The 18,432-nt window shown below is 38.0% G+C and overlaps 3 protein-coding genes across 4 annotated transcripts; 2 read left to right on the top strand and 1 right to left on the bottom strand.

Annotated features, from left to right (window-relative positions):
- Positions 1-816: 816 nt before the first annotated feature.
- dhrs13b.1 (dehydrogenase/reductase (SDR family) member 13b.1) lies at positions 817-4,910 on the top strand. Its single transcript, XM_083548539.1, has 5 exons — positions 817-1,038; positions 3,017-3,135; positions 3,345-3,468; positions 4,047-4,373; positions 4,516-4,910. The coding sequence occupies exons 1-5, from the start codon at positions 915-917 to the stop codon at positions 4,770-4,772; spliced, it is 951 nt and encodes a 316-aa protein (XP_083404665.1). The 5' UTR covers positions 817-914; the 3' UTR covers positions 4,773-4,910.
- A 1,418-nt stretch (positions 4,911-6,328) lies between these two features.
- Positions 6,329-11,115, bottom strand: gemin4 (gem (nuclear organelle) associated protein 4). The gene is made up of 2 exons (XM_083548536.1): positions 10,882-11,115; positions 6,329-10,178 (listed from the first exon to the last, which is right to left on the bottom strand). The coding sequence occupies exons 1-2, from the start codon at positions 10,889-10,891 to the stop codon at positions 6,985-6,987; spliced, it is 3,204 nt and encodes a 1,067-aa protein (XP_083404662.1). The 5' UTR covers positions 10,892-11,115; the 3' UTR covers positions 6,329-6,984.
- A 183-nt stretch (positions 11,116-11,298) lies between these two features.
- Positions 11,299-17,400, top strand: LOC310729908 (tapasin-like). Of its 2 annotated transcripts, none has more exons than XM_083548538.1 (8): positions 11,299-11,448; positions 12,563-12,748; positions 12,871-13,128; positions 13,229-13,558; positions 14,553-14,882; positions 15,111-15,203; positions 16,120-16,142; positions 16,887-17,400. In XM_083548538.1, exons 1-8 carry the CDS (start codon positions 11,406-11,408, stop codon positions 16,893-16,895), a joined length of 1,272 nt encoding a protein of 423 aa, XP_083404664.1. In that variant the 5' UTR covers positions 11,299-11,405; the 3' UTR covers positions 16,896-17,400. The 2 variants fall into 2 exon arrangements, with proteins under 2 accessions (XP_083404664.1, XP_083404663.1); XM_083548537.1 differs by having other exon boundaries at positions 12,560-12,748.
- The last annotated feature ends 1,032 nt before the right edge of the window (positions 17,401-18,432 follow it).

The raw sequence follows: 18,432 nt of genomic DNA, 5'->3' as shown, positions 1-18,432 counted from the left end.
GTAAATAGTAGTAGGAGCCTTTATTTTACAGCACAGTGAAATTCTTTCTTTGCATATCCCAGCTTGTTAGAAAACTGGGGTCAAAGCACAGGGATGATGATGATGATAGAGCACTTCTGGAGCAGAAAGGGTTAAAGGCCTTGTTCAAGGGTCCATCAGTGGCAGCTTGGTGATGCTGAGGCTTGAACCCTGAGCTTCTGATCAGAAACCCAGAGCTTAAACCACCTAATTATGATGCTTGATGTGGATATTTAATGTTGATCTTGACCTGTACGCATGATTCATTTTGTTGTATTTGCATTGATAAACTGCCACTTGATTAGCTGATCAGATAAAAGCATGAATGTACAGGTGTACATATGTTCTTAATAAAGTGGATAACTCGTTGTGAGCTGTTGGAGGTGGGCTGTAGAGGTTTTGCAGGGCGTTCACTTTGCAAAGTGCTCACTCTACTAGGAATTACTGGGGTGGCAAAGAGTAAGGCAATTGGAACCGCAACTGAAGCCGCAGAGAAAGCCAGTAGATGGCTTTGGCTTAAGAGGGCAAAACCGTGGGCAATTGCTACTGGGACACAGGCCGGAGTCTGATGTTGTCTGATGATGAAAGACCACGAAAAACCCAATGTCCCCAGGATACATCACTGAGGATGTGTCCCAGTGCATCTGCATGATGTATTTTGTATTCTATAATATTAATATTATTGATAATAATGATGTATTTAACATTTTTTTTTAAATTACTATTTTAAATCGTCAACAAATATGTGTCAAGCTAAGCTATATAGCAAGTGTTGCCTAACATAGCTAATATATTAAAAACATATTCAGCTGCCTCTGGCGGCTCAACTCGTTGGTCTGGTTCCGTGTATTAACGCTGACCTCGTTGTACCGGAAGAGTGGAAAAACACAGTAGTCATGTCGGCCCTAATCCTCGTCGCTGGGATTCTCGCAGGCGTTTTTATTCTGATTCGAAAAATAGTTTCGGGAAAGAGATGTAAGAGTAAAGTACAGCTCCATGGCAAAACAGTCATCGTTACCGGTATGTGTTTCTACTTGGTGTATATATTTTTTAAAGCACCTCTGATACTTTTTAACAAGTTGTGTAGCGGAAATAATAATAATAACTAAGTGTCCAGAAGTCACTTTCAGGAATTATATCTGAAGTGAGAATAAAATTAGATGAATTAATTCAGACGTGTCACTTATACCGGATGTGGAAATCCAGAGTCGGGCGCGTGCACCGGATAGAAACAACCATTTGCGGAAAACAGCCAGTAAGGCGTATATACCACGTGACTTTTACACGACTGTATGAAATAAACACCGCGTTTCATCGTTTGTACAAGAACACGTGCACTTACTGAGCACTTTATTAGGAACACCTACTTATTTACAGCGTTATCTTATCATCCAAATAATTGCAATGCATTCAATCATGTAGATACGAGCCTGCAGCTCAACAGAATGAGGGGGATAAATGTGATCTTGGTTGTTATGGATGTGGTGTGATTGTTGCTCCCAGACATAAGTATTTGTATAACTGCTGATGTCAGATTTTCACATATAGCACACTTTAGAGCAGGGGGTCACCAACCTTTTAGAAACTGAGAGCTACTTCTTGGGTACGGATTAATGTGAAGGGCTACCAGTTTGATACACAGTTTTCAGTTTGATCTGAAATAACACATTTTCTTAATTTACATCTTATTATATGTTATTATTAATAACGAATGATATTCATCTATGTGAAGACGCTGATCATGTTAATGATTTCTCATAATAATTATCAACAATGATTTAACAAAGTAGGAAACAGCTATTTTTAGAAAAGGCCCTCAGGTTGGTGCCTCCTGCTTTAGAGTTTATTCAGAAAATGTCCATTTGCTAAGAGACATCACTGGAGAGTGGACAGGCTGGATTGATTTGACTGAAGCTGATACACATAATAACCCTTTCCAGTTGTGGTGAGCAGAAAAGCATCTCGGAATGAACGATATCAGGGTTTGAGGTAGATGGGTTAAAAAGAAAACAATCATGCTGCAGTGGGCATAGGCTTCCCAAGTCTGTATAGGTTGAGATTGGAAAAAAACATAGCATTGTATAATTAATCTCACATACAAAGATAAAAGGGTTAGTCATTGCAAACAGCATGAATCTTTACACTGAACCTGCCTTGTGTAAACAGTGCAGGTTAATGGAGGTGGTGTATTGATGTAGGAAAGCGTATTCTTTTTACATTTTGGCCCTGTTAATAGCAGTCGATAATAATACATTTGTTTCTTGCTGCCTTTTTTTAAGAAGCAAAAATTCTGTAATGTTAATTTCTCTTCTTAACTTTATCCTTTTATAGAAGTACAACACTTCCCACCTTGGCTAGGCCTAGGGGAGTGTGGGAGCAATAACCATTTAGTTGTTGCGGGTTGTTTGGGAAAAAAAGCAGGACCAGAGTTTAGAGTACATTATTGCTTTAATGGTCAAATGCAGTAAGGTAACAAACAGATTCCTGAAGTATTCCACAGAGTCAAGAGGACTAGACTCACACCGGCAAAACAACATCAGCATAGACCGTGCCGAAAAAATGAACATAAGAAAAAGGTCTACTCTAGGCTGTATTTTGGAAGATTAACCTAACAAACATCAACAGACTAGCTGACTACACTAGGCCAGAAAAATACATTGGGTGGCACCTGCCCTCTACCTAGGATGATTAATCAATGGCAAAACCTACATGCTGGTATTTGTGTGTGTGCGAATACTTACCTGTTCTCAAACCAGGTGAGCTAGTATAACAGACATAACTAGCAACCAGCACAACTAGCAACCAGCTCTCTCTCTCTCTCTCCTCTTCCTTCACCTTCATTCCTCCCAAGGGAAAAAAAACAGCAGACACGTAACACTCTATTTTATTGTAGCATGTAACTTTACCTTCTGATATAAATATTTTGTCCTTTTCTCATTTTGTCTCTTTTCCCATTTATTTATTCCCTCTTTCATCACCTGGGTTGTTGCGTCTACAGGCAGTAACACAGGTATTGGAAGAGAAACAGCTGTAGATCTAGCCCGAAGAGGGGCTCGTGTTATTCTGGCCTGCCGCAGTAAAGTACGTGCTGCAGGAGCTCTGGCTATCATCAAACGAGTGAGAAACATTTCCATTTACTTCTTTAATTATGTCCAAATGTACAGGGGTGTAGTGCTAAGAAACAGATTAAAAAGTAAAACATAATTAAACAAATAAAAAAAATAATAGAGACAATATGTCAGTGTTTTAACTACTTAACATTGAACAGTTTCCATTGTTACCACAGCATTCCATTTAATGATACTACATTAAAATATTAATTTCAGGAGAGCCGAAGCAATAACGTGGCGTTCATGGAGCTGAATCTGGCTAGTCAGAAGTCTGTTCGCTCCTTTGCTGAAACCTTCCTCAAAACGGAGAAAAGACTGGATATTCTTATTAACAATGCAGGTTGGATAAAGTTCTACCATTCATTAGATTTTAAGTGTTATTACAAAGTTTAGGTGCCATGGTAGTAAAAGGTTTGCCCCTAGTCTTAGGTACCAGCAGTAGATCAGGTATGGTGGAGCTGCGAAACTGAAATTGGGTACTGAGATTAGAGAGATAGGACATGGTAAGGTCTTAAAAGCAATGGTATCTGATTCTCTGTTAAATGAGTAAACACTACAATGATATTGAGAACTTTGTATGAGGACTTTAGCTGCTGAATTTTAAGTATGTTTGAGTGATCTAACATCTGGGTTCCCTGGTGGTCTGGGTTCGATTCCCGGTCAATTCCCGGTCAGGGAACCAAACCCAGCCATTAGGCCACTCTAAGTGCCGGTCTCAAGCCCGGATAAATGGGGAGGGGTGTTTTAGGCATCCAGCGTAAAAACGTGCCAAATTTAACATGCGAATGATCCGCTGTGGCGACCCCTAATGGGAGAAGCCAGAAGAAAGTTTGAGTGATCTAATATGTATAGCTCTTAGGATTTGATTATTTCATCCCATGTCAATTTTCTTAATGCTCCAATGTGGTTTTCTTGTAGGAGTTTATATGCAGGGTACTACAGAGGAGGGTCTTGGGCTGATGTTTGGAGTCAATCATATCGGTCACTTCCTCTTGACCAACCTCTTACTGGACAGACTCAAAGAGTGTGGCCCAAGCAGAGTTGTTACAGTCTCCTCAGTGTGTCATGATTATGGGAAGCTTGACTTTAACCTCCTCAGTGCTCACAAGGAATTTGGAAAAGGCAACTCCTTCATAGATGTCTTTAAGATATACAGCAACAGTAAGCTGTGCAACGTGCTGTTCACACATGAGCTTGCAAAGAGGCTTCAAGGAACTCAGGTCACCTGCTTCAGCCTCCACCCTGGTCAGCATTACTCTCTTCATTATGTTTTAGTTATAAGGATTCTGTGACAGTATCTACATATGACCTATTATTTCATTTAGCCTTATTTGTCATAATTTCCTTTAAGACTTGATTTTAATTTGTCCTTCCTTATGTTTTACAGGCGCTATCAATTCAGAGTTGGCTCGCAGTTATCCAGTGTTGAAGCAGGTCTTGAAAGTGATTGGAGCCCTGTTCTTCAAAGATGTGGAGTCAGGTGCTCAGACAACTCTATACTGTGCACTACAGGAGGGCATTGAAGGTCTGAGTGGTCAATATTTCTCCAACTGCGGATTAAAAAATGTTCGAGCCATGGCTAAGGATGACGCAGTTGCTAAGAAGCTCTGGGAAGTAAGCGAGGTGTTTTGCGGCCTGGCATGAGAGAAACTCAGGATCTAATATCTAAATGCTAAATGTATTGTTTTTGTCAGATTTTTATTTTATGATTGTTCTAAATTTTGTGTACCTGAAAAGAAATGTCAGCACATTTGACTAGCTTATTAAAAAATATGAATGTGATCATGTTGTGTGGGTGTGTGTATGCTCTCTCTTATTTTATATAATACAATGAGCATCTGTCAGATAAAATTCCTATATGCATGAGGCAGCAGATTAGCTCCCTGCATGCAGTCCCATGAACAGAGGTTAAATTTGGCAAGTGTGATTTTAAGATTGAAGCTAGTCTCAATTTAAATTGCTTTAGTTTAATATTTTAGTCAGTTTCTTTTTTTATTTGTTTTGCACAAGCCTAAGAGAGGACATCAAATAAATAATTTTTTTCAGAGTAGATCAGAGCACAACCCACATTGTAATATTGGATGTAAATATTGACATTATATAAACATTATATGAAAACCAGAAACGATTAGATTAGAAACAATGTAATTTTTTTTTTACTAAAAAGTACCAAAAAGCACACATTTTATTCTGCTTCAAGCAAATCTATTAACAAAAAGCTGTTACCCAGTAACAGCTACTAAATAGTAGACAACGTTTAAAAATGCCATGTTTTATAAATGCCTGTTTTTTTTCCACTGTGTAAAGTAAATATGAATGCCACATCATTACAAATGGTCTCCATGCTCAAGTATAAAGTATACATATAAAATAGTATCTGGATGTAATTACCCACAGTGACCACCAAATATTCTTATATTTATACTGTTCCATTGCCTTTGCTGAGTTTGCATTTTCAGGGATCAAAAACAACGTCATGTTTCTCATTGCCACAATCTATTTATGCTCATAATAAATATTTGCAGAGTAAAATAAGTTTTAAGGAAAGGAAACAGATACACACAGATTAGGGGTCTAACAGTACACATTCATACCAAAAAGGGCTTTCGGTTCGATGCACACGTGTACCGAATGTAATCCTTTTTACCTGCAGAAAATAGTTCGATCGTGTGTTCCCTCAGGAAGGTATTAAGGGGTGGACCGCATACACAAAATGCCAGTGGTACAAAAAAGAAACTAGATTTATTGCAATGTCACTGTGGCTTCTCACCCTGTACTAGAAATACGATTTGTGGTGCGTTGTTTTGTGCATGCGTGAAATCACGACCACTTCCTGGTCATCGCTAAAGCTAGCAATATGGAGTCTTTCGCGTTTTATGTCCCACTTCAACTGAATGAAGAATGGAAGGAATTAAGACATTTGTTAAAGTATGCTAAAATGCATAGAAGTTAAGTAGAACATTTCTTCAGAAAATAAAATATTAAATGTAAACACACACACCTGTATAACCCCAATGAGGTATAACAAATATAAACAATTTAACTTAATCATTTATTGTATTTTATCAATTTAAGTTGTGCAAATGTAATCAATTACTCAATTTAATCAATATATAGTGTATTGAGTGTGATGTATTCAATTTTATTTTTTCATAAAACATTATTGTATATATATATATTATTTAACCAATCAGACAAAATTTGTTTAGGAAATTTTAGTTTTTTTATTGTGTAGAAATGGCACAATATGATAGTATACAGTCTATTATTGAAATTATTGAGTTAATTTCTTTTGGGACAATTTATGACCAAACAACAAACTTATAACAAAATTATGACCGCTTTCCCAAAATAAATTTGCCCCAATTGTACTTTTGTAAAGTATTGCAAAAGAGATTGCTAAGGGTTCTGATCATATGGGTGCAGCAGTCATGTACTATATCTAATTAATTTAGTCATAAAATAATTAGATATATAATATACCATTTTTTGGTCAACTTTATAAACTTAATGCCTCAGTGCAACCTGGCACCTATAAGACCTCTAGGCATATTTACAAATGCCCAAAAGACAATGCGAAATCAAAATAGGAACTTAAAATGAAAGAATATCTTTATAGTGGCATTTTACATAGTGAAATCTCTAGTTTAATTTATGTTCCCATTTACGGCTGAAAAATCTAACGACTGTCACAACTTTCAGGAGTTTTCTCAAATGTTTTAAAGTTCTTTTTTTTCCTTAAGTCATTTAACAAAAGACTAGCAAATGCTGTGCTAATAGGATTTTATTGTGAAGGTTAATTGAACAATCAAGAGATTTATTTGTAAGTCAAGAACATTATTTTCCCATTTAATCATCAGAGCTGAGCAATCTTCTGGTGCAGGACAGCTCTCATGTCCATGCACTGCAGGTTGTCTGTAATGGTTGTAAAGAAGTGGCGTGTATTGGCTACCTGTACAGCAGTGGTGCATTTAGGGTATGCAGACAGTACAACTTCATAGTGGGACAAAATATCAAGTGCACACAAATACAAAGGTTCTGGCTGTCCGGGGATCATCACCTGCATGTGGAGCGCATGACAGTACAGCTGAGTCAGCACAAACAGAACTTCCTTACAGAGATCTCCACTACTCATTATGGGGCTTTTAGGGGAGGTGGTGGTGGTCTGGATTGGCATTTTCTTCTTCACAGTTTCTATGATGCCCCTCATGGCAGTAGCACAGAGCCGGCCTACATGTGCCCAACCCTGGGAAGGTAGCCATCCTGCACAGCTGGAACCACATAGAAGCTGAAACATACGCAGCAGGAACACAGACAACTGCAAATCATGAGCAAATGAACGAAGGTCAAGTAATGGAAGGAAGTCCACATATTCCAGGGAATATGGTACATGAAGCTTTTCTGACTGGAGGAGTTCACACAACACTTTCAGTAGTCGCTGCCATTCACCAACTGTACACCAGGGGAGAACTTGAGACACAGCCACCAACAAGCCTTTACTAAACATAGTTACTTCCTCTGGGTTGAGCAAGTCTATAGATAAGGAGTCCAGCATTATTTCCTGAACATGTTCTGAGAGACAACAGCATTCAATCCAGGCCAGTAAGCCAGTTCCTTGGCCATAGTGAGGCAACACCAATCCAGACCACTCCTGCTCAGAAAGCTCAGCTACCATTATGAGAGAACTTGGCACCTCATATTTGAAATGCTTGCCCCATACTTCTTTTAAAAGAATGCGAACAGTCCAGTCAAGCTCTTCCACTTTTGCATAAAGCCAAGAAAGGGCTCTGGACCAAGTACTAGGAGCTAGACCCACTTCCTTGCCAACTGCCTTGCCCACTGTGGGCAGAATGGAGATCAACAGTTCTTTGGATTCAAGAGATAAACCAATATCACCCTCTAATTGTTGCTCCCAGCACTTACTGCAATTATTTAAAAGCTGAGCAAGACAGTATAGGAGAACAAATGGAGAGCAGTTCATTATCCATTGTGCGTCCTCATCTGTGGATACACGGGCCAAAGCTGATTGTAAAAGTCGTAGGCACACTTCAAGCCTGCAGGGCTGGGGAAATGAAAATGAGAGACAAGGTAAGAACAAAGCTTGTACAATATCCTCTGGTAAGAGAAAGCTTAGTTCTTCTCCCCTTTGATCAGTAATGTTGGACTCCAGCAATAACGACAGGAAACAAAGAAACTGGTCTTCCTCTTGAGGTGAAGAGAGTTTGTTCCACATAGTATCCTGTAGGCATCTGCATAACAAGTTGAACTCTTTGTTTCTTGTCCCACTCTGGTTCTTTAATGTGTTTACCAGACCTGAAAGCTGCTGGAGAATCTGAGCAAGGAGCGAATGAGCACCAAGGTTCACTACAGCCATGTGGCAGCACCGGCGCATGGTGGCCTCGGGGTTCTGGAAAGCCACACGAGCAATAGCATTGACGGCTGAACACAGATTGCTTTTTGCTTTACCTTGAATGATGCAATTAAAAGCCAAATTTAGCTCCTCATCATAGCCTATAGTTACAGAGCTGGGAAGGCACCCATGCAAACCTTTCTCTGATAAGGTAAGAATTTTAGAAAGAATTGTATTCTTGTCTGGTAAAGACAGCTGACAAAATATTTCCACAACGATATTCTTGAATTTTCTGCAGTGTTTTACATCAGCATCACTTTGGCATTTGGATATAAGAGAAGAGACTAAAGCCATGAGAGAGTCTTTTTTCTGAAATGCACATTTGTTTCTCTCAAGGCAGCTTAGCCACTCTGTATCACTGACAGTCTGGCTCAGTTTGGAGGCAAAAACTTTAGGGAGATCCTCGAACCCCTTTAGACTGTTGTCAATTATTATTATGGCAATATTTGCTATTTCATTTGATGGACTTTCTGGAACATTAAAAGAGGCAGATGCAAGCAAATCTTCCAAAGTTCTTTTCAAACTATTTACTGTTTGTCCATTTCCCTCCAAGTTCCCAGACTGGACTTCCAAAGACTTAAGAACTCTGCCCAGACCATCCTGGAGACGGACTGCTAAAGCACTCGGGTTTTTAGTAGACATGCTTAATAACCCCTTGTTTTTCCAAATCATTATTAACTCAAGTATTGTGTCCATGGCTTGGATCAGTGTAATTCCACTTGGCTTGCTCTGAGCAGGAGTTAGTACAGCAGCAAGATCTCTGTGACACTCATTAATGGCCTGAATAAGATCAACCCCTTCCAAAGGATTATTCCTCTTTCGCAGGCTTACAGAATGGGCAATGTTTTGGATTTTGACTAAAGCTGGGAGGTCTGTTGGATCTTTTAACAGATAGAATGTGTACAGCATGTCGAGACAGTTGGAAAGAGCAAAATAGCATATCTCAGATGACGTTATAGTATCTTTTATGTCCTTTAGAGCTTGGAATAGGATGGACATTACACATGTGGTAGACATGTCCAAATCTGGGTCTGGCTTAAATCGTTTTGAAGCTTGTGGTGTGCAGTCAGGGAGGGTCTGTGTGAGACGAATACACTGAGCAGTAAAGACTTGGTCTAGGTTGTCCTCTGTTTCTTTCCTTCCTTTTAACAGCTCCCACCACACCTCCAGCAAGAATTTCACATCCGCTTCTGTGCTGTCCGTTGTAACATGTTTGATTAATTTCTCCAGCTCTCTGCACTGTTGGACTGATTCAAAGCACCGGAGGAACTCAACATAGATGCCGAAGAAGCCCAAGGATTTAATCAGTTCAAACATTACCGTATGATTTATATCAGGGAGGCTATTCTGAAAGGCAAAAAATGGATTTTCCTTCCAACTGATATCAATATCATCCACTTTCTCCTTCTCCAATATTTTGTTCCATAGAATACACAGAATCCTCTTTCTCCAGTGAAGCCTCTCAAGGTTGGTTACACACAACTGTCCTAATATTTCAGTAACAGCCTGGACAATAGGGCGTCCAACATGCTTCCAGTCCTCTTTTCTTAAAGCGGTCAAAGGCTCAGGCTGGCATAACTGATTAGCCAGGAGAAACCCACCCTGAAAGACAGCAGCCTTCTCACAGTTCAGCCAGGACTCTGAAAGCAAAAAAAGGCAATATTGAAAGATTAAAACCGATCCCTCAGTCAAAGTTTAATGCAAGTTTTTGCATCAAAGTCATTTGTGTGCTTCACAAGTGCAATAAAAGCCCATTAAAACTGATCCAAGCACATTAGAATGTGAAGTGATTTTTTGAGAAAACACTGCAAAATAGAAGGACAAACACATCGATTATCATAATTATGTTTTTATATTTTTCCTCTGTTTTGGCCTCCAGGCCACAATGAGATGGATTTGGGTTTTCGTTTAAAAGGGTGTGTTTACTTGCCAATTGCATCAACTCAGAGACATAAAAAGCAAATAAACACCTGATGGAAATAATGTGTCTTACATATTCACACATGAACAGTATAGAAATGTAAGCATTATTAAACATTTCAGTGTGGGCAAAGCATTTTTGTGAAATGTTTGAAAACATCAGTGTAGATGAAGAACATGTGTGTGGCTTTTGGTGGGTCACTGGGATTAATAAATCCACTGATCTCGATCAGGATCAAGCGATTACTTCATTACTAAGTATCCAGCTATGTACCTACATGTATGGCATTAACTAAATTCATATGTAGATTCGTTCTGCAACCAAGCAAGTTAAAAACCAGCAGTTAAACTCTTAATGATTACAGTTAAGAGCTGAATGATTACATTGCATGAGATATGAATACCAAATGAATACTGTATTACCTTGGTCCATAACTGCTTTACTTGAAGCTGGGGGGAAAAAGAAAATCAGACCAAAAGGCCCATGTGTTTATTCCCGTCAGATTATTGGTAACCTTATATGTTGTATGCATGTGTTATCTACCGCTACAATTCTGCCACGCGGACTGAGCGTTCAAAAGCAGAAACATTTGTACACACTTCCGCATCAACACTTCCGAGAGCAGAGAAGAAAAACCTACAGGAAACATAGCGCCCTCTAGCGTTCAAGTACATTCATACAGTCCTGGATCATTCAAAACGGTGTATTTTTGTTATTATATATATTTTTTGTAACATTGTTCTCCAATTAATTTAGGAACATAAGGAGAAATAGCAGGATGTTGCTCAGATCCTGATGAAGGCATAAGGAGAAATGTGCTCACTCGTCACCCTGTGTCACAGGAGCACGAGTTACTTGCAGTTCTTGTGAAGTGAAAGTGAAAGCAGAATGATTGCATGGCGGTTTGTTGGCGCTCCGACTGCAGATCTCTGAAATCGGGTCTATCATGATTACTTCTTTTGGTGGACTTTTCCTTGCTTTATTTTTAGGTAAGGTGGAGTAATGCTTGATTTTTGTTTACCATCTTAATATTCAATATTACAGACTACACTTAACCAGGAAACACTCATATCGTCGTCTGTTCTGTAAAGCCATTTGACAGCTTGGATAATGTACTTGTTTTTTCATATTTATTATTACAATAAAGTGCAAATATTCATTTATTTTACACTTCTCGGAAAATAAAAACATTCACAGAACAGCTTTGCCATTTACTTATCATTTACTCATTAATCATTTTTGTATTGTTTTTTAATGCCATTAATTCAGGCCGAATAAACTGTAATAGTATTTTTCTAAATTAAGATAGAAATGAAGATATAAAATGTTATGAATAGAGATCATCTCGACATAAAAAAACCTTTTAGATTGACTTGATTAATTTTAATGTCTGGGCCTTGCAATACAGATTAGGTTGTAGACATGTTTAACATTAAGTGAGTGTAAAGTGATTTGAATACATTTTTAATGAAAAATGATTAAAATTAAATTTTCAAATCATTTAAAACAATGAAATGATATAGATAAGTAAAATAATATTACTGCTGAGTTTGGACATTTCTATTTCAGAAAGGACGTAGTGACATGACCATAAGTCTTCTTTCTTCCTTTAAGGTTTTGAAAGACCATTAGTGAAGTTGAAATGTGTTACAGTCAACACTCCCAAGGCAAAATGATAGCAAACGTGTTTACACGTGCTGCAGTGAATTGCTAAAAAAAAAAAATTGGAAATTCACATTTAAAGTCTTCTTTTAAGCAAGGGTAAAATCATAAAGACTCTGGATGTAATATTCAGCATGTCTGGTTTTACAAAATGTTCACACAATGCAATTTAGAGAAAACAACATTAAAAATGGACAAACACTTACTTTTGTTTCTGTAAAAAATTGTCAAGAATGTACACACAAGAAGTAAAAAGCTTTCCCATGCTAATTTACTTAATCTATTTGTTTCATTTCTGCTTATTTCCTGACCAAAGATTTATCATAAAAACCATTAAAAGCTTGATATTTTTCTATTCTCGACCTAGGCGATTTTGTGATGTGCAGCAATCATGCTTCATTCTGGTTTACACTCAAGTGACCTGATTTTGATTTCCAGCAGGTATATGTGGAACTCAGTCTGTTTATGATGTCCAGTGGCTGCCATGTCAATTTCAGGATGAAACGGTACAAATAAATCATGAGGGGATTAAGGAGGTCAAGTTTCACTATCGGAGTGCTGGCCTGCAGTTTGGAAATACAGGAGACAGCCCTATAAATCCCAATGCTATCACCTTCCTTGTCACGAGTGAGTATAGGATTATTAGTATGCTCATTTAAACCATGTCACTGGGTCACAGATGGAAGATGTAATGTACTGTATTAAAAACTTGTCTAAAAGTATTTATTTCATATGTGTGTTTTATGTAGCATCAAAGTTGGATATGAGGCGTTATGTACAAGGTGGTGAGGAATCGCTGGAATGTGAGATTCAGCGATATAACACTAAACAAATTGTAATGCACTGGCCTGGTTTTGGTGCACAGGAACACGATGTCTGGTTCACTTGTATTTTCCGTCATAGTCAGGGCTCGTTTAAACTCACCACCTTCCTCAGACATACACCTGCACAGGAAGGTTTTCATGAGAAGATTGAAATTGGAGACAGACAGCTTCTGACCACCTCAGGTAATCATGAGTACACCATTCATCTTATAGATGATCCATCTTATGGTATTATGTTCCTCTACTGCATCCTGGTCTAATGGCCTTCTTTATTTTCTAATAGCTGCAATGGTTGTCCTGACACGTACGCCTGTCATTCACGTAAGACTCATGGAGAAGCAGACGCTGCATTGTCAGTTTGCGGTGGATCACAAACAGGCAGATGTGACGGTAGAGTGGGTTTTCCAGAGACGTGGAGAGCGCACAAAACTTTTTAGTTACTCAAGCCGCACAGGCAAGAGCGAAGGCAGCGGAGTGTCCATGAAAACAATTGCGGCAGGAGATGCCTCTCTGAAACTACCACTCACCAGGCAGACTAGCGAAGGCACTTACGCATGTTCTGTGTTCATCCCACCACTTCACACCAACACTGACATTATCCTCAACATTCAAGGTGGGACAATCATGCATGTATTTTCAATTGATAAGAAACAGAGGCTGAAGTATATATATATATATATATATATATAGATAGATAGATAGATAGATAGATAGATAGATAGATAGATAGATAGATAGATAGATAGATAGATAGATAGATAGTTATAAATATGTTAGGGCAATTGAAGGTCCTTAACTTATATTTGTGGTAGTACTATTGTGGTAGTCTATGACTGTATTTAAATCTTTCAACCAGCTTTCAACATACACTATAAGAGGGTCTCATCCATACATGGGCATTCCTCACAAAGGAACACAAATGTGTTGCCACAAAGCTAGAACTATGGTGCTCAAATCTGATCTTCATAACAATGCCTCTGTGGTCAAAGCAAGGTTTATGAAAGGTTGAACTTTAAACCCTGACCTTAAACTCCACTGAACAACTTTGGGAAGAACTTGAATGCTGACTGAGCCCTAGTACTCCTAACTTTACCTTGTTAATTCACTGAATGAACAGAAATCCTGAAGCCATGCACTAAAATCTAGTGAAAAGACTTTCTGGAAGAATGGATGTTATTATAATGACAAAGGAGAGTCTTTGTTAATGCCTGTGGTTTTGGAAAGGGCACATATGGTCCACATATATTGTACCTTGACACCTCAACTTCAAGAAACCAACAGTATATTTGGCGTAGAAAATAACTGTATTTCCTTTATAACCGTGTCTTGTTGTCTTCTAAATATTGTGTTGTTTAAAAGCCAGTTTAAGAAAAATCAGTCTACAATGTCACTGATTTTAAGAATGATAGTATGGTTTTTCATAGCTGAAGTTCAGTTTAAAGCTTAATCATTATATTAACTATTGCACGCTTTTCATATTAATCAACAATTTCATAAAGCTTGTCTATGAAACAGCTCTAATTTTATTTGTCATTACACATGCCCCAATATAAATAGCTAAATCAATAGTGTAATCATGTTTGCTACTATCTGTTATGTCCCAACAGAACCACCTCGTGTTTCACTGAACGTTGGCCAAACCTTGTCTTTAACTCTGGGTGAGGAGAAGAAGGTGGTGTGTGAAACTCAGGGCTACTACCCGCTCGATGTGACCATCGAGTGGCTGCGAGAGCCAGTGGGTTCAGGCCTCGTCCCTGAGATTCTGAAGAACATTCTGTACTCCAGCCATCGACACCATCAAGATGGTACATATTCGCTCTCAGCTTTCTTCCTGCTTCAGCCTGGACTAGAGTACTCTGGGTACAAGTACACATGCCGGGTGCAACATCAGTCCTTGGGCACGCCAATCCGCAAGAGCTTCACACTCATTGTAACAGGTAGAACAAAACAGACTCGGTTACACTGACCAGAAAATTATACTGTGTTCATTATGTATCATGAAAACAAACTGGGAGTTCCCTTCTTGGAAACCCCCTAAAATACCATACAGTATGTCTACCACTAGATGGCAGACAAGGAGTAAGATATTTGAATACCACATTTGACTAGGTACTGTACTGTATATTTGTATCTTCCTGAATTTCTCTTTTTTTCTCACTGTTTAGAGCAAGATTCAACACTGTGGTACTTCTCTGTGTTTGGATTCATCATCATCATGCTAGGAATTCTCATATGGCTGGTACCTCAGTTTATTTCTGGTAAGAGTTTGTGTAAAATCATGTTAAATTGATAATTGTTTTGTTTGTTTTTTTGTTTGTTTGGTTAGTTTTTATACTAAGGTATAAATCTGGCTTTTAGGTTGGTCGTACAGGATTTATTTTGGTACAGTGGTAGAAATCACAATCCATCATTATCAAAGATATTACAGCTGTATGTAATGACAAATAGAGTTTAATCATTTGAATAATGGGGAACATTCCAATAAATACAATTTGTACAGATTTTGTACAGGTGCACTGGAAGGTGAACAAAAACATGGAACCAAAAATAAATTGGCCTAAAATCAAGCATTTAATAAAACAGGCCTCAACAAGATGCCTTTATTTTAAGGGCTGAAGTCACCTGATAGGCCAAGGTGTATCGACTTCAACAAATATTCCTTTGGGTATCAAGCAATAGTAGAGGCAGGAAATGGCTGCATAGCCTCCACACCTGTGTCAGATTCATTTCAAGTGGCCACTAGACTGGCTCTCAAAAACATTCTTATACCTTCTTGCTTTTAGTCCTTTAGCAAGCAAAAAATTATTAATCCAATATCACTTGGTCTGTTGATTATATGTATATATATATATATATATATATATATATACATTCACAAACTAAAAGCACTGTATATGCAGTTGTTTTAAATGGAACCCACAAAAAGAGGCTGCAATAAAAAAGTCTACTTCCTTATTTATACCTGGATTTATACCTTATAGCTTTTTTCTACCTTATATATATATATATATATATATATATATATATATATATATATATATATATATATATATATATATATATATATATATATATAAGGTAGAAAAAAGCTCTTTGTCTTAAATAAATGAGAAATTTTCATGGCAATATAATTGTAGTCCTTAAAAAAGTGATAAAATGTTTTCTCTGTCACAGCAAGAAGAGAAGCAGCACACAAGGTAAGGGAAACCTTTTAAAAAATGTGTGTCTATGTAGTGTGTGTGTGTTTGTGTGTGTGTGGGTGGGGGAGGGGGGGGATAATTATATATCTTAGTGGGAATCAAATGTCCCCACAATGATAGGAATGTCTGACAGTATTGACCTTGTGGGAATATTTGGCAAGTTCATTTAGGTGTTTTTCTGTGAACCAGGTTTGATTTAAAATATTAAGGTTTTTCTTAAAGGAAAGGTTTCCTTCAATACTGGGCACTGGGGTTGGAGGTTGGAGATATGTTTAGGTGTAGATATAGCATTAAGCACTACGCATTAATAATGATGTCAGTGGTGTGCATGTTTAGAGTATTTTGGGGAAAAAAAGAAGAAAAAAAACCAAAAGGTCCCTATAATGAAAGGAATAAATAGGAAATAAAAATTATTAATTTGATTTCATTCATATGCAAAATTTACAATGAAATACATAAAAAAAATATTGCTTTGGTATTTTCATTGAGATTTTTGGGTATTAAATCAGTCTACATAATTGCCATTAAATTCTGAATAATATAATCTTATAAGGGGAAAAAGCAACATATGAAGACATATTTCACTAGCCTGCAAGTAATGTGGCAGCCCGTGTGTGTGTGTGTGTGTGTGTGTGTGTGTGTGTGTGTGTGTGTGTGGTTGGGTGTGGGGGGGTTTTAAGTGCATATGTTTGCCATGTGATTGTTTACATTGTGTGTTTACATAGTGTCTTCTGTGTGCAGATGTATTGAAGGTCGATGCCAGAGGAATTATAGGTCCGCTCCATGGAGACAGACAACAACACATCCCTCTCTCTACCTCCTCCTTCTCCCCTCTCCCTTCAAACCCACAAATGCTGTACCTGCTGCATCGCTGGAACAGATTTTTCAGCTAAAGACGTCGTTGTAAACGCCAGTGTCTGATCCTGTGGTTTATGGGGGCACTTACACTCAGTAATGGAGCCATATGTGAGGAATAACAAAGTCCTTTGAGTCTAATTGCAAGATGGCTGCCCGAGCGTTGTTTTTATTAGTACATTTGCAAAGTGTAAAAGAATGAAATACTAATAATTCAAAGAGATTTTGTGAATAATTTGTGTTTTGTTTGTGATGACTCTTGCTGGCTCATAACACGGGCCATCATTAAAAAAACTACAGAACTAAACAGTTTGTTTATGGTTTTGATGTTCGAATTATTCGGCTTTTTGAACTTTTATTATTTTCTCCAGGATTCAATAAAAGTAAAATTATAAAAATATGTTAAAGATTGTATTGTTTTGTTTACACTAGGTTTTTTAAAGCTGAATATCTGCTTTGACTTAATTGAAGTGGAATATCTTAAAATCACTTGGTAGAACCTTAACAATAACATCTGAGAATGATAAGTTGTTGCATATTGGATAAAAATGACATTGATTCTCCACATTAGTAAACGTCAGCGCTTTAGGTAAGATTAGGTTTTTACATGGAATGAATAGGACATTGTCCTGTTGCATTTTGGCTGAAAGATGACTCCAGTGGCCAGCTTTGAGGTATCCTGGCAAAAGCTTGGTTAAATCCTCACATCAGTATATAAAGCAGTTGTGTTGTGCCTCCCTCCCCGATATTTCGTTAGCTACCACACTATAAACACTTCAGTTAGGAATGGCAGCTGTTCCTCAATGCCTCTTGGTATATTTCCTTACACCAACATGCCTTATATCTCTTCAGACAGCTATCAATCACTTATCTTTACTGAAGTCACTGGTTTATGATCTAGTGTCTCCTGTTAATACAAAAATCCGACTTCCTCTACAGTGACCAGATTCTTACCTTTATAGTTTACCATTTGACATTGACTGTGAATAACCAGTTGAGGGTGGATTAAAAATGTACAATGAACTGCAGATGAACGACTCAGGCAAAAGGATCTCTGGAAACAGACATGCTTGGAGGGTCAGCAGTCTAGAAGAGCAGCAGGTCAGCATTTGGCCACACACCACTGTGCTTAAATGGCTGGAGTGGAAGCAGCTCCTCTGGGAACAGTTCAAATACAGATTAAGGGTGGAAAAATGAAAAGTTTGCATTACATCAGCAAGGATCTCATCCTGCTTTTGCGTCCATCAGTTTCCATTTAGTCAACTGACATTTTTAGAATCATTCCATTATGGACTGTTTTGTTTGGAATTAAGACCCTGAAAAGGACGGTTCAAAACCAGCTCTGCTTGAATCAATCCTCTTGAGTGGTGTTAGTGAGTTCTTGAGGAAGGCTGCCTTTAATCGTCTGTAGTCTTCGGCTCATCTCTTTCTC

This window comes from Silurus aristotelis (assembly GCF_946808225.1).
Source record: "Silurus aristotelis genome assembly, chromosome: 8".
NCBI lineage: Eukaryota > Metazoa > Chordata > Actinopteri > Siluriformes > Siluridae > Silurus > Silurus aristotelis.
This window is presented reverse-complemented; position numbering and strand designations above follow the sequence as displayed.